The following is a 17337-nucleotide window of genomic DNA, read 5'->3' as shown; positions in this document are numbered from 1 at the left end:
ATCGTTCTGGTCGCCCACCAACAAGTCAAACTACTCTGACATGGGTCATGAACTCAGTTATGACGGTACACCTTCGATGCATACATAAGACTACATTGATTTGTCTGACTATCTCAACAGGCAATCTCCTGCAGTTGATAGTGATGTTCTTGGGCCCTCAGATGCTCAAACACCTGGGGTGAATCATCAACGTGGGTTATGGTCACGAGTTCAGGTAATTAGGGGATGTGGGACCGGAGGTCGGTTAGGTGATCTCGGTCATCAACATTAGTCTTTTTTTTTATGTAAACGGGAATTAATATTAATATGAATTGGTCTGATTTCGACTTTATGTATCACGTAGACTATTTTTGAAAAAAAATTACAAAACACACAGAGGTGCCAATCCAATTGGCGTCTCCCTTTAACCTTTACACATGAACGCAAATTGGATTGACAACACCATGTGCCCTATCCAATTCAATTGACGTCTCCTCTTTAAGTTTAAGAGGAGACGTAAATTGAATTGACACCTCCTCTTAAAATTGGGATAAATTGAGATTTTTTTTAAATTAAAGTTATTTTGGAAGTTTTTTTTCAAAATCTGAAATATTTTAATAAAAAATTCGAAAGTTACTCTCACGATTAAGAAAAACTTCTCTCACGTTTAAGAAAAATTACTCTCATTTATTCCACAGGTTAAAACGTCGTCGTTTGTTGTGCATTACTTTTTTCCTCTCACTCTTTGCTTCCCGCTCCCCTTTCATCGTTCTGCTTCACTCCGGACCAGAATTTGGGGTTTAGGGTTTTTTTCCCTCTTCTCTGCAATTCCAATTCCTCATTCTTCCTTCACCTCATAAAGTTGCAATGATGTACAATGACCCTCATAACCCTCAGCACCAGCACCCGTATCAACAACAACAGCAGCAACAGCAGCATTTTCACCATCCGCAGCCAGGTATGGAATTCCACCGTGGACCTCCTCCGCCGATGCCTCAGCAGCCTCCACCTATGATGCGGCAACCTTCCGCTTCTTCCACTAACATCGCCCCGGAGTTTCACCATCCAGGACCTGGAGGCCCCCCAGGTCCTCCTCCTCATTACGATGGTTCGATTTCTTCTTCTCATGTGTGATTTATTATCATTTGATATTTATTTATTATTTTAGAAGAAATTTTGATTGTTTTAATAATGCGCGCACTTCATACCTCTAAGATCAGTGTTAGATTTCGTGATTTTTTTTTCTGATGACATTGCCCTAGTTGATGACTGGAGTGAAGTAGTAAATTTATTATTAACTTGATTTGTGCTCAAAAAGTTTGCAATTGAGTGGTTTCCAGTTAATTGTTAGTAAGGCAGATGGAGTAAATGAGATGCAAGTTCAGTAAGTTTTTGAGTCCTCAACATTTTAGAGTCGAGCTTTGCTTTGGGTAATGGTTTCCCGCAAGCAGGAGGTTTTTAGGTATGATGGATATAACTTGCAGAATGATGGGGCGACGAAGGGGGTGTTACTGTGCTTATGATTAAAATTGGGTGATTGAACTAGAGAAATACTTTAGGTGTAGTTTGTGATAATGATAACAAGTTGCTTATCAAAACACAGGAATATATGACCGTTGATGCTCTATGGTGTAAGTGAACTGTTCAAGAGTGGATTAGTGACAAGAGCAAAATACTAATATTTCTGTGACGAGAATGTTGAGGTGAAATTGTAGGGAAAGATAAGATAAGAAACGAAAGGGTGTTGGGGGAAAAACCGGAAAAAAAGATAGTTTAAACTGGCCCTAGATGGTTTAGTTGCGGGTGAAGATGACCACTAAGAGTGAGAGGTTTTAACTTTTAAAGCCCATTGGGACCTGCTGATAGCGCAGTTTGTTAAATGTTTGCCATAATTATTGTTTATGTTTTGGTAGGAGTCATGCTTATCAACTTTGTTTTCTTTGGATAAAATAGTACATGTTTTTGTATAGTCTTTTTCATATATGGTTATGAAGATTTTTTTCCTATGGCATTGAGTTGAATGGACATTACGTGCTAATTTGTTGAACTTTTGCTTCTGAAGTCGTATTTATATCCTCTCTTTGGGAGGATACCACAATTTGATTTTGCTACTCTTTCCCTTTCATTAATTCTTTTAATTCACAACAAATCTATCCTCTACTGCATCATGTATGAGATGAATCTTGAGATGCAAGAAAAATGTCTCTACCCTCACATTTAGTTCAAGGCATTAATATTTATATATCTTCTTCATTGTCTATAAGCTTAGCTAAATTTGTTGAATTTTTTAGTTTGGGGTATTTCAACTATTGTTGTTGTAATTAAATAGCAAACGTTTTTAGTTACAGTTCATAATGATATCCATGGTGCAAAAAGAATGAGAAAGCTCACTCAGAGGAAAGCAGTTGATTATACAAGTACAGTTGTGCGCTATATGCAAGTAATGATTATGCTTTAATCATAAACCACAGTTAAGTTGGAAATCTCTGTGTATTCCTCCTTGGAAATTCATGGGTAATCTAAATCTTCTTTCAGATACGTATGTCGCAGCGTGATTCAAGAGATAGGACAGTACTGCAGTCTACGCCAGCAGCAGCAATTGATGTGAGTGAGCTTCTTTTTTATGCTGTGTTTTCTATTTAGAAAGCGTCATGGTCATGAGCCAACTGCCCAAAACTTAAAGCATGAAAATGAGTAGTCATGAATGATTTTTATATTATATCTTTAACACGCCATCTCATGCAAGTGTCCCTCGGGCTTGAGAGGTGGATAATGCAATGACCCACCTACCTTTCACTGAAATTTAACTTTTCTAAAGAACGGGGTGGCAAAGGTTGAGCAGTATACTGTTAGTCAATGAGGCTCCGATACTATGTTAAGAATCAACTGTCCCAAAAGTTCAAGCACTTCGGTAACTGATACATGAATGATTTTTTTACATTGTATCTTTAAGTTTAAATTTGAAAGTGTAATATTCCTTTCTTTCACAAACACAGCTTGGTAATTTTTTGATAAATTTTTGTTGTAATGGTCAACCTTTTCTTTATATTATAACCTTGTGCTATTTTTCATGCAGATGTTGCCAGCAGCTGGCTATTCAGACAATCCGTCCACAAGCTTTGCTGCTAAATTTGTTCATACCTCTCTAAATAAAAATCGTTGTCCTATCAATCGTGTTCTTGTAAGTTACTTAGTTATAATGTTATATCAAAGGTTGTGAACATGTGATTGACTTATATTTTGTGATAATTAGTTAGAAATATACCAGCTGTATTTTTTCTTCTTGATTTGTTCAAACACTTCTAAGCAGACGGTGTTCTGTATTTGATTTGATCTTATTATGCTTGGATAGAAACATTATGACAAAACTTGGTCCGTGTAGCCGACCCTACTTAGTGGGACAAGGATTGGTTGTTGTTGTTGTGTAGACCAAAAATCTGATGCCGATTGTTTAGCACGTAAAAAAATAGATATTCATTTGACTTGTTTTCTTATTTCCTAACTTAGATTTATTGAAACAACATGATCTCCAAAAATGCATTTGTTATGACAACTTACTTCAATTTGGTATTTTCTTGTCAGGCACGTTGAACTTCTCATTTTGAGTCTTATTAGATTTGAGTTATTTCACGTAGTTCTATTAGTTTTAGAGAATGACACATTTGGTCAATCAGTTTACATTGTCCCTTGAAAACCAAACGTACAAGTCTATAATTCCATGCTGTGAAAACTGGTGTGCATGCAATTTTTGTGTGCAAAATGCACACCCTTCTACTACATCATGAGAAAGAATTCATCTTTGGAGATTGGTTCATGTGAATGTTCTTCTGAAATTTGCTGAACCAAACCAACCATACAATTACTTGTGTTCACGATTCTAGGATTGAATTGATGGTATTTTTTTTTGGTTAGTGTCTCTCACTTAGTAAACATCTACTATGCGGGTCATGTTCTATTCGAATAGTTAATACCAACGGCACTTCGCCTCTCAGTTCAGTTCTTGGACTGTCTTGTACTCTTCTTATATAAAATTTGTTTACTTATCAAATTAAAATTTGTTTACCTAACAAAGGGAATCTGTCTTATTGATAATAAGTTAAATGGAACCTGTCTGCTTTGTTTAGCAAATTATTTGACAGCTTTATACAACATATTATCAAATGTATGGTTGTGTTGTTTTATTGGATCTTGTTATTTTAAGATCTTTGTACAAAATCCTATGTGGCATATTATATTGAGTTGCAGGACCATGTGTTTCTATAATGTCTTCAGTTAGTTTAGGAAAATGGTAGTTATTTATTGCAAATTTATTCAATGTGCCACTAAATTGCATTTTACTGACTTTGTGATGCTATCCCACTATTTATATTTCAAAAAAGTGGACTCCTACAGGTCGGCGTCTCATTACTGGCTCACAGACCGGAGAATTTACTCTTTGGAATGGGCAGTCTTTTAATTTTGAAATGATACTTCAGGTACATAACTTTAATTATTGTTTTGATGTTACTACCATAGTCTTCAGTAACTAAAGAGTGTAAGAAGCCAAAGTTTGAATTCGAAACCTGCGCAGGCTCATGATCAAGCAATCAGATCCATGGTCTGGAGTCACAATGACAACTGGATGGTCTCTGGTGATGATGGAGGAGCAATAAAGTAAATATTCAATTTCATATACCATGTCGTTTTTTAGAAGCTTCATATTGCATATATTGAATTAGATTTTGTGTTTAAAGGCACAAATCTAATTATAAATATTTATATTTGTGGGTCAACTTTCTAGGTATTGGCAGAACAACATGAACAATGTTAAAGCCAACAAATCTGCTCATAAAGAATCAGTCCGTGACTTAAGGTAGATTTTTTTATATTTTAAAATATTATCTATTAAAATAAATTTTATAGCATTGTGTGGAGGAAAGGTGCTGTAATTCTTTCATAAACAGTTTCTGTAGGACAGATTTGAAGTTCTGTTCGTGTTCTGATGATACCACAGTTAAAGTTTGGGATTTTGCACGCTGTCAAGAAGAGTGTTCATTAACCGGTAATGTGCTTTGAATGGACCAGATATGAGAATGGATTTTCTGTCTCTAATCTGTACAGACCAGATGGGGGGAAGGGTTTCCCGTCTCTTATCTGTTCAGCTTATTATTATTATTATTATTATTATTATTATTATTATTATTATTATTATTATTATTATTATTATTATTACTTGTCTCTTGTAAATAGTTAGATTTTTGTGCAAAAGTTTTTACATATTTCTATTTTCCATGATTATTCCTCTTGAATTTCATACTTTAACTTTTACTTTAAAGCCAATCAATTTGATACAACTACTCTAATTTCTTGTAAAATTAGTTCATAAATATAATTTTTTGAAATCCTTGAATATCTACACTTTGTTTATATTTTAGTTTCCCCAGTTTTATGAACTAACCTTAGAGTTATTGTTGTGGCATTTGAACTCAGCCAGGCCATGGTTGGGATGTGAAGAGTGTTGACTGGCATCCAACAAAATCTCTATTAGTATCAGGTGTTTTAAATATTTGTTTATCAAATTTATTGTGGTTGTGAGATTCAATAATGTGAATAATTATCTTATGAGATTTTCACGAGGCAGGTGGGAAAGACAATCTTGTGAAACTTTGGGATGCTAAAAGTGGGAAAGAGCTTTGCTCATTGTAAGCGTTAACTTAAGATCCGATGTCTACTGTGTAGTATGTTGTGTTTATATATTCATATTCATATTTATATCTTGCAGTCATGGCCACAAAAACACCGTGCTTTGTGTGAAATGGAATCAAAATGGAAACTGGGTGTTAACGGCTTCTAAAGATCAAATAATAAAGGTTGGTAACTGTGTCATCTTTCCATACTGCCACCTTCAGTTTTTCGCTCATCATTCACACTCTCTGTCCTGTTCTTTGACATTTGTGTCTGCCTTTTTTTTGGATTATTATCTAACCTTATAGAAATTAAGTTGGATTTTACTACCAATTAATCTCACCTTGTCAGTTTTCTGTACTGCTGTTTTTTCTCCTCCCAGAGTTACTAACTGTCGCATGAACTATGGATTTGCAGCTTTATGACATAAGGGCAATGAAAGAGCTTGAATCATTCCGTGGACACCGGAAGGATGTTACTAGTAAGTGACATGTTTTTTTTCTTCTTTGAATAAGAACAGGACAGTTCTTTTATATAAATTATATCTTGCAAGAAATATTATATTTAACTGTAGATAAGATATATAAGCTCAACAGGAAAAAAACCTGACAAGTAATTCTGTAACCCCGGTTATGTCTTTTTTAAGTGTGGATGAGAAAAAATTCATTGCAACAGGAATGATATTCTTGGATTTTTATAAATGTGTGATGTTATTTAGCTGAGACTAGGTTTGAAAATCTGGACTTGTGCTATAATACTTGGTGACAGAGTGCTACCTGAAGCTTGGTTAAGTTCAGATTTGAAGGATTTGATTAGTTTTATTGCTTGTAGTTGCTGGAAACTTCAATTCGACCTGCATTACTATGAATTGACATTCCTATTGATATTTGGGAAGAGTGATTTCAATTCAAGGCTAGCTTCATCTTAATTGTATTACGTTTTTTTTTTGTGATTAGTTTCCTAGCAAGTTATGGCTTTCATCAATTTACTATGTATTTGGTACTACGCTGGGTAAGAATGTACCGTGCTGTCCAGTTGAAGCTCAATACATAGCTTCAAAGCTACTGTACGATGACAGTGGAATCTGTGAAATTCGAACACAAATTTTTTTTGGTCTAGTAGTCTAATGACCAAAATTTCAGCCCTTAAAGGTGAATAAGTGGGGGGATGTCTTGGGGTTTGAACACACACCCATGCAATCGGATATCCCTACACAGCTACCAACTAAGTAGTTAACAGGTTAATGTATTATATCCTTTGCATAATTGCATCTATGGTTGACTATGCCTAATATCGTTAAGAGATTATCTCTACCAGTGTTAAGTTGCTTTGAAAAAACATGTTCATTAAAGCTTGATCTGAAAATTGTAAGTGGCGCCTCGATTTTGTCTCGATCACGTTGTAATCCCTTATTTGAGTATTGTGTCGTGCATGGTTGTCAAAATCTGGATATAATACATTAATTGACAATGACCCTACAATTTCAGTGACTAAATTGCTTAGTTGACAATGAAACATAATTTTTAAACTGCAATATCCCTACATTAATTTCAAAATCATTAATTGACAATGACCCTACAATTTCAGTGACTAAATTGCTGATTCACTTCAATATGTTTTGTTGGGTTATTGGCTAGTGTAACATTGCTAGTATTGTAGGGAAAATTGCCATTTTCTATAATCCTCTTGCAAGTATGAGTGGAATATGAATTTTATGACTGACTCTTGAATCTTCTGTTAGCTTTGGCTTGGCATCCATTCCATGAAGAGTACTTTGTCAGTGGGAGTTATGATGGTTCCATCTTCCATTGGCTTGTTGGGTAAATTCGTTTTCTCACTTACATTTCAGTCTTCCTTTTTTTCTTCGTAGTTCTTATTCCTACATTAAGCTATATTTATAAATTTGATTACTTGTATTTGTACTTTGTAGGTACGCTTAAATGATTTTTTTTCCTCACATTTAGTTAACTTATTTGGTAATTTTTATGTAATTTGCAGGCATGATACTCCACAAATTGAAATTTGCAATGCTCATGATAATAATGTGTGGGATCTTGCTTGGCATCCTATTGGATACCTTCTTTGCAGGTGAACAAAATTTCGCAGCTCAGTGCATAGTTCTATGCTTGTTTCTTTCCTCTTTCCATCTGTTCTTAGCTTTGCTATGCTTTTTGCCAATGGCTATTGAAGAAACTGACTGTGAATAAAATTTATTGAAAAGAAATGGAAGGAGTATGTTAAAGACTCTCACATCGGACAATATATTGTCCGATGTGGGGCTCTTTAACACTATTAAATCACTATTCAATTATTCATTCATTTGTTTTCATTATTCTAAGATTTCATGCAAACAAAAAATTGACAATCCATGATTAATTGAAGTTCTCTATGCATTATTGCAAACATATCAGCAAATAATTAAACAGTGGGAACGATAAATTTCATTTCCTACATGAAGTTATTTGTTGGTGTAAGTCTCCAAGTTTGATACTGGCTGTCATAAAAAACACATAAATAGGTAGAAAATTTATAAATATCTAGAACAAGTTGCTAACCATTGAATAGAGATTATAAAATTGGACACAATATAACATTTTAACAGGTGTCCCTTCCCACTAAAAATGTAAACCACCTGTGTCAGATCAACTTTTTTAATTGAACACCCGAATTGGGTGTCTGGCACTTCGTTGTCTGATTCAAGACACTTAAAACCAGCTGTGTCCATGTTTCACAGTCAATTGCTCTCAGTTATGAAATGGTGCGTGACTTGTGATTTTGTATTCTGAGACTTGTGTATGTGTTTAAGTTGTCAACTCCTATACATATTTTATACATTGAACACTGCATATTTTATATGGCACATTTCAATGTAATTTTCATTTTGTCCTTGAATCTTCCGATTTGATGATTTGCAATTCAAAGCTAGCTTGCAATTCATGATTTGACAACCTTAGTAACCTAGTTAATTAATCTATAGATATGTGAAAAAAGTAATAACCAACTTCAAGTTGCATGTCATGACATTAGTATTTTCTCATGCAGTGGTAGCAGCGATCATACAACGAAGTTTTGGTGCAGAAACAGGCCGGGAGACAGTGCTCGTGATAGATATAACAATGGCATGTCAGGTATGTTTTATTCTGATTAAGGAAAATGATGTAGCATGCTCCCTCCTGTCTTCAGTTTAAAATCTAAATCTTCTACTGTCAAGGAAAATGATGCAGTATCCTCCCTCCTGTCTTCAGTTTAAAATCTAAATCTTCTACTGTCAATTGTTGTCATCTAATTATTGGACTTTATAGTTAGTGGGTTTAGGTTGCTTTCCTTGTTCAACATTTCCGGATTATTAGCCTTATATGGTATAACACTATAACTATAAAGAGAATGTGTGTGTGTGTGTGAGAGAGAGAGAGAGAGAGGGGGGGGGGGATTGAACTGAGTGTTAAGCCTTAAGCCTTAAGGCATGATTATTTAAGTTTGAGAATACAACCCATAATATATAGGTGAGTCCCAAGTCAACAGAACCTGCTGATCTGATACATTTAGTCACAGCTTCCTTAAAGTTAAGATAACTACCAGCTGTATATTCACTTTACATTATGTAGCAGTTAAGCTAACTCCCATCCATTCATTCTGTTTGAAAAAGTATGTAGCAGTATGTATCTATGCTACGCGATACTATGCTCCAATATGAGTGTTAAGCCTTAAGCCTTAAGGCATGATTATTTAAGTTTGAGAATACAACCCATAATATATAGGCGAGTCCCAAGTCAACAGAACCTGCTGATCTGATACATTTAGTTACAGCTTCCTTAAAGTTAAGATAACTACCAGCTGTACATTCACTTTACATTATGTAGCAGTTAAGCTAGCTCCCATCCATTCATTCTGTTTGAAAAAGTATGTAGCAGTATGTATCTATGCTACTCGATACTATGCTCCAATATGAACAATACATATCCATATAAGTGCACTCTTTCAGTATTAAACTATTCTTTAAACTTGAACTAGAGTTTGTAATATTTGAAGGTTCCTTTGTTGTATGCTGAACAAAAACAATTAATAAATTATTTGACATCAGTTTGAATATGTTCATCTGTCAGGATATCCTGAGCAAAATCCTGTTGGTGGTCGCGTGGGTGGTAGTTTTGCAATACCCGAAGGCCCCACAACTCCAGGGCCATTTGCCCCTGGGCTGACTCGAAATGAGGGTACCATTCCAGGTGTTGGAGTTGCAATGCCCCTGTCTATTCCTTCTGTTGATGGGCCTCAAGGGGAGCAGAAGCAGCCCCATCCTGGTTCAATGGGTGCGCCTCCTCTTCCCCCAGGTCCACATCCCTCTCTTCTTAACCCCAATCAGCAACAACCATTCCAACAGAATCCACAGCAGATTCCACAACATCAGCACCAGGCACTATCACAACAGATGGGTCCTTTGCCTATGCCTCCAAATATGCCACAGCTACAGCATCCTTCCCATTCTCCCATGGTTCCTCACCAACATTTGCCCCGCCCTCCCCCCCAAATGCCACATGGAATGCCAGGATCTTTACAAGTGCCTACATCTCATCCAATGCAAATCCCAGGACCTATGGTATGTGTCCAAAGTTCTTTTCTTTTGTTCTGATTTTATCTTTATTAACATAGTAAAGTTCTCTGGAAGTAGTTCCTATCTCATGTGTTAGATTGTTTAAGTATTGTGATTTGTATTGGTGGTGGGCTATAGGGTCCTAGATATATGGTGTTTCGGTTGATCATTTTTGCAGGATTGGCGTGATATACTGCATATTTGGACAGTATCTGATAGATGCAACTGAAAATCTTTTGGAAGTTGGAGAACGTCCATGTGCTAGGCCACTGCTAATAATTAAGATGCTTTAATTTCTCCTTATTTTTGCATCTCATAATGTTTTTTGGCCTCTCTTAGGCTCTAAGCCAACTAAGTTGAGCTATTTATTTTACCTTGTGGCTTTCTTTTAAATATCACTGGAATGACATATCTTACATATTGAACAGATGCGTGCTCTTTACACAATTGAAAAATGTCAGCCATCTCTTTCTGTAATTGGTGTCTCATGTTGTATAATTATGCTGCAAGTAATTCACACCATTATGCATTGGACTTAAGTAATTATGCCTGAATTGTTAAGAGGGTTGGTGTATAATGCATGCAAGTAATCTACACTTGTATTGCATAGTTTCAACTGATTTTTTTTGAAGCATTTCTGTGTATTCCATAGACACGCGTATTTATTTTCTGTCAATGTACTGTCTCTTACACTTTTTTATGTAAACTAAATCATATCTATGTACTGGCTGTTACATTTTTTTGAACTTCTTGCATGGCACATAACTTCAATTTTCTAGTTGGTATAATGCACAATCTGAAATATATAATTTTACAAATAATTGTGATCTATGTTTTTAATAATGAGAGAGTAGGCCATTAATTGTATAGGTTATTTTTTTTTCCAAAATGCACAGGTTCTTTTAAATTCACTATGACTTTAACGATATATAGAAGTATAATTTGTTGAAACAAAATCTGAACTCCTTATTTTTAAAAATTAAGTTACAAATGACAAATTGAAGTCAAGAGTGACACATGTCTTTCTTAACCATAAAGAGAAACACCCGATACATGTCATTCTTTGAGGGATAATGCAATACAAAAGGAAACCACTCAAGTAAATGCGCCCTAACTTAACTGATAGTGGATGATAAGGTATCACTAATTTACAAATGCACATTTAACAAATATTTTTTTGTCCTTCAGGGGATGCAAGGTGGAATGAATCAGATGGGTCCTCCAATGCCACAAGGTCATTATGTGGGCATGAATCAAATGCATTCAGGTCCCTTGCCAGCAAGTGGAGGGCCACCTCTTGGTGGTTTCCCAAACAACATGCAAGGGCCATCAAACACCAGTTATCCTCAAGGTGCTCCATTTAACAGACCACAAGGTGGGCAAATGCCCATGATGCAAGGGTATAATCCTTACCAGGTAAGATAGTATGTTGGTTCATAAACTGCTTATTTTCACATTATGCTTGTAAGTTCAATTGTTTGCAAGTTAAAACTTATTTTTGTTTTGATCCTCTTCTTTCATCATAAATAATACTTCTCCTTAAACTATGTTTTGGCTTCTCAATTGAAATTAAACATCAACTTTTAGAGTCTCAACAAAAACTTATTTTCACTTTAAAAAAATAAATAATATTTCACAAGAGATGTAGCTTGGGACAGCTGTGCAGATAGGAGTGTGCATTGATATTTGGTCCCACATTTTCATAAAGCTTATTCATGACTTATCCCTTTCATTTCGTTAATGTTATGTCCCTGGAATAAATATTTGGATGTGATCAAATAGTCAAAAAGTGCCAATAAATGGCTGTTAGACTTTATGATAGACAATATATAATTTACCAAAAGTTAGATATTTGATGGCTGTCGAACTTACGTGTTAACTTGGAGAATTGGACGAGTTTACCATTCCTTGTAAGTAAATCTAGTTAGTTTGCTTGAAAACGTACCGTGCAATAAACTCGGGTAGACTCCACAAACTCGGGTAGACTCCACAAACTCAGCCAGCCTAGTGAGTCTTAGACAAACCCGATGATTTGAATCAAAACATGCACAAAACATCCACAATTTATACTTCACTCCAGTTTTCAGGAACAGATTATTTCATACTTGTGTTAAGATTTAAGAGTCCCACATTAGATGAGATATGGTCTGAAGAAATGTTTAAGTGGCAGCATTCATTACAAACCGGTTCTATAGGGTTGAGTTAGACCCAACCTAAATTCTAAGATGATATCAGAGATTATCTAAAATCTGTTGGGCCACCTGCCATAATATGGTTACCGCTGTCGGGTCACACTCTAGATATCCAATGAATCAATGTCTCGGATTGAATAGGTTCCATCTCTACTTTGGAACATCTCTATATAGCACGAGGCTCCAATTCCATCTATGTATTTTTTACCTCTGTCATTATGTAACTCTGTTATCATTGGATCAATAGTATTTTAACCATTCTAGAAGTTTGGAATAAGCCCAACTTACACTTATTGTGTTATTTCATTGTTCACCATTTTCTTCCTGCATATCACCTTTATCATTTACTTTTAACACTATCCACTTCTGAAACCTGGAAGAAAGCTCCAAAGAATATGTTTAATTTTGGGTGGAAATATAGGATGAAGTCAGGATTACATTTTTCTTTAATATTGTCTTAAGTAAAGCGAGTTGCGTTGGGTGTGTGGTAAGACTAGACGATATATGTTTAAAAATTAAAATATTATAGAGTTGGGGTAGCACCTATAGTAGAAAAGTAGGTAGAAAAGCTGATGGAAATTAGACTTGAGTGGTTTGAGCATGTAGAGAGAGGAGCTGCAAATTCTCTAGTAAAGAGAGTAGATTAAATGAAGGATAGTCAAATTGTTAGAGGTAGAGGAAGACTTAGAAAATCTATAAGTGAAACTATTAAGAAAGGTTCGAGATTAATGAGTTGGATGGAAGTATGCCATTTGATAGAATATTACGACGTTGTTTGATAGAATATTATGATAGTCAAATTGTTAAGAGATAGAGGAAGACTTAGAAAATCTATAAGTGAAACTATTAAGAAAGGTCTCGAGATCGATGGGTTGGATAGAAGTATGACATTTGATAGAATATTATGACGTCGTTTGATCCATGTTGCCGACCCACTTAGTGGGAAAAAGATTGGTAAACTTACAAGTTTATTAAGTCTAAGGACTCAAGTTTAGGGATACTCCACATATTTACATAGACTCTTGAGTTTTGACTACCATTGATAAAAAAAAGGTCTGAAAGTATGGGAGAAATTCAGCATATGTTATTCAAAGCTAAAACACTTTATTTTCTCTTAAGGTGGAAGTGTTCTGAGAAATGTGGAAATACTCGATGCATGGTCTGTTTATGCCACTGGCCCTATACTAGCATTTTATTGCTGATATATATTCTTAGACTGTGTTCTATTTAATCTGACGAAGCAGGGCATAAAGAAATTGCTACATTATCATCTAGGCCTTGAAATTTCAAAAGCTACATTAGCTGGGATAGTGACTTCTTTGTAGATTGATTTCAACCTTAAACACCACTAATGTTGTTTTATTTGTCTGTGTTAATACTTTGGACTATAATGAAGGCAATGAAGCCATCATCATGCTCTTTGACAGTTGTAGAGAAAATCAAGACCACAATCCCTTGATTCATTTGTTCTTTGGCCTAACGATGTGAAAGTGAGAGTAACTATTGCAGCTGGATAATATCAAGTTTCATACATTCACATTAATATTAAGAAATGTCCAAAGACATTTTGAAACTTGATAAAGTCTAACCCACGTTAAAAAGATTGTAGTACTATTCCAGCTTTAGGGAATTATTCATATCTTGGCATAGTTTGTCGATGCTTGAGTTTACTTTCAAATGATTTCCTAAGGATTTGTTTATTATTTGGTTTTTAGAGAGGATAATGGAGGAAACATTTTAACTTATATTTTGATATACATTTGATATTATATGCTCACTTATCATGTTCTTTAAAATATCGAATATATGTCAAAGTATTGATATAACCTTCCAAACTCTTTGAAAACTAACTCGCAAACTCAGTGTTATCACGATGGTATCCTAATTGGTAATGCTCTGCTGATTATTCAATTACATGTTCATATTTCTGGTTTCATGATTGACTGATTTGTTGGAAATTGAGCGGTACTTACTTACTCATTGTCTTTACTCATTACTGCAGTCTGGAAATCAACCAGGGATGCCACCAAATGCACAACCAGGGGGGCCACACTCTCAAATGCCTCAATAAATTAAGGAAATTGCTTTCTTTATAGTTGCTATTTAAGCTCGTGTAGTTTCCCTCTCTTTTTAAAAACTTTTAATTTGCTTTGAAATTTTGGTCACGAGAAACTATCTTCTTGTGATGCCAATTATTTGTAATTTTCCCTTGAGAAATTATCTTCTTGTGATGCCAATTATTTGTAATTTTCCCTTTGGATGTAATTTATACTTTTGTTCAGGTTCATAATGATCTAGGCGTAATTTATACTTTACATTGTTTAAGTTTTATTGTTTGATTCTGTATCAGCATTGTAAAAAAGAAAGGCGATTTAGACACTGGGAAGATAAAGTTACAGATTCAACCTTGATTTGATTTTTAAATCTGCCATTTAAGTTTTAAAATTTTAATTACAAGGCACATGAAAAATGATTAAAAATAATGGTAGTCAGTAGCACTTAATCTGTCACCCTCTCCTTTATATCTGACATCTTCTATATTTTCGTATTTTTGAAACTGTCCATATTATTATGTCAATCAAAATTTATTTTTCTTTAAAAATTTTAATCGGTCACTCCCTCTTTTATATTTGACACCTATATTTTCATAATGTAATTATCTGTCGATCAAAATTTACTTTTCACTAAAATTTTTCACGTTATTATTTAGAATTTTTTTTTAAATATTCAGATTTTAATTTTTTTTTTCAAAAATACACTATTTTTTCAAAAAATTACAAAAATGGCCATTTTTGACCCTAAAATGCACCTAGGTGCCACCCTAGTTGGCGTCTACCCTTAAGGGTAGGGCAAGTTGCCACTAGGAGTGGCGCCTACATTCATATTATTTATTTATTTATTTATTATTGTTTTTTTTATATTTAATGTTTTTTTTTTTAATTTATTAATTTATATTTATTATAAATTATATTAATTTATATTAATACATATATATAAATAAAATTATTTACAAGATATATATATATATATATATATATATATATATATATATATATATATATATATATGTGTATATATATATATATACACATATATATATATATATATATATATATATATATATATATATATATATATATATATATATATGTGTGTATATATATATATATATATATATATATATATATATATATATATATGTGTATATATATATGTGTATATATATATATATATATATATATATATATATATATGTGTATATATATATGTGTATATATATATATATATATATATATATATATATATATGTATATATATATGTATATATATATATTAATTTAATTTATAAGTAATTAATATTATTTATAAATTTTTGGAAAAAAAATTAATTTATATACGTGTAAATAAATATTTATACACATGTAAATTAATATATATATATATATATATATATATATATATAAAGATATGATAGACAATATCTTTAAAGATAAAGATATAAAGATATAAAGATAATAAACACAAAATATTTTTATTTAAATAATACACAAGACAAATATTATAAAGATAGAATTAAAATGCATTATTAATTTGGGATTTATCACATATGATGCGGTCCCTGGTACGATCCGCACGGGGGAGGTCTAACTACTCGCCTAGACGGTTCACATGGTGGTGGTGCTTCCCTATTACCACCCCTAGTCCTAACGCGTCCCCTTGCTGTTTGCCGTTGTGGTTGGGTCGAAGTCCCTTCAGTGCTGTAGGAAAGACGGGTCCCCTCTGCGCCCTCAAAGCTTTGCCTCGGTGGGACAAACTGACTACTATTTGGTGCGCCCTCGAAATGTGGTCTTTGGTAGTTTAGGGTTGAATCGGGTTGGCCAAAGAACAATGTTTGTTGTGGTGTGTAGTAGTCTTGTTGGTAATCCTCTTGTATACCCGTGTCGGGGCTAGGTGGAGGATTGGAAGAGCTCGAGACATTGTCGTGATGGAAGTGTTGGGATTGGTGGATGTGGGGGGATTGATATTGTGGTAGGTGTTGAGACTGTTGATGGTGGTGGGAATGTTGAGGTTGGTGTTGGTAATCTTCATGGTATTGGGGTTGAGTTTGTGGTATGTAGTGTTGATTTGGTTGGGGGGTGGACATGTGTTGTGGTGGTTGTTGTTGGTAATACGGTGGTGGTGGTTGTTGTTGGTAATAAGGTGGTGGTGGTTGTTGTTGGTAAAATGGTGGTGGTGGTTGTTGTTGGGAATATTGTGGTGGTTGTTGTTGTTGGAAATATGGTTGTTGCATCCGAGGATCGTCCAAATAGAACGGGTCAGACACAATCATTTCTGGATTTGTATTTGCTCTATACCAATCCACATATTCCCTTGTCGGCTTCATTTCGTTGGGCGCCACCGGAAATTGTAGAACATAGTGGGCACGGTCTTTCCACATTTTACGAAACTCCTTAGCAAATTCCTTCCAATGTTGGGCATACCACTGGTGGCTGACTTTTTTTAGATGCCAAGGTTCCAAAGACATTGGGGGGCCTGTGATTTCTTGATGCATTCCGAATTGCAGCTTGACACGGTCACTTTGGTGCATCTCCACAGTGGTGAACCGCATTATGGCCGTTTTTGCTGTCCAAACAGCTGCATCTTCGGGGTTGGGTTGATGTTCCAATCCCAAATATGGCCTCCAAATAAACTGCAAAGAAAAAAGCAAATATGTTATTTATTGAGAATGCATGATATTAATAAATCAGTTAGAAGATGAGTGATTTAGTGGTAATACATCTTGTGCTCGGAGACGATCCAAGAGTTGACGATAAAATATAATTTTGTTTTTGGGGGTAAGACTGTAATCCAGTCCGGTTGTAATGAACCTAAAGAAAAAAAGATAAATAATATTATTTACAAATATTTATAGAA

At 34.5% G+C, this 17337-nt stretch overlaps 1 protein-coding gene across 3 annotated transcripts; it reads left to right on the top strand.

The window, feature by feature from the left end:
- Positions 1-698: 698 nt before the first annotated feature.
- Positions 699-14854, top strand: LOC127075703 (flowering time control protein FY). Of its 3 annotated transcripts, none has more exons than XM_051017164.1 (18): positions 702-1087; positions 2328-2419; positions 2515-2583; positions 3056-3160; positions 4359-4454; positions 4550-4632; positions 4760-4831; positions 4923-5020; positions 5453-5512; positions 5600-5660; positions 5741-5828; positions 6061-6124; positions 7385-7463; positions 7642-7731; positions 8686-8771; positions 9747-10237; positions 11420-11647; positions 14426-14854. In XM_051017164.1, the coding sequence occupies exons 1-18, from the start codon at positions 847-849 to the stop codon at positions 14492-14494; spliced, it is 2172 nt and encodes a 723-aa protein (XP_050873121.1). In that variant the 5' UTR covers positions 702-846; the 3' UTR covers positions 14495-14854. The 3 variants fall into 3 exon arrangements, with proteins under 3 accessions (XP_050873122.1, XP_050873121.1, XP_050873120.1); XM_051017163.1 differs by having other exon boundaries at positions 2322-2419; XM_051017165.1 differs by lacking the exons at positions 11420-11647; positions 14426-14854 and adding an exon at positions 10410-11330 and having other exon boundaries at positions 699-1087; positions 2322-2419.
- The last annotated feature ends 2483 nt before the right edge of the window (positions 14855-17337 follow it).

The sequence above is a fragment of the Lathyrus oleraceus genome, chromosome 4 (assembly GCF_024323335.1).
Source record: "Lathyrus oleraceus cultivar Zhongwan6 chromosome 4, CAAS_Psat_ZW6_1.0, whole genome shotgun sequence".
Lineage (NCBI taxonomy): Eukaryota > Viridiplantae > Streptophyta > Magnoliopsida > Fabales > Fabaceae > Lathyrus > Lathyrus oleraceus.
This window is presented reverse-complemented; position numbering and strand designations above follow the sequence as displayed.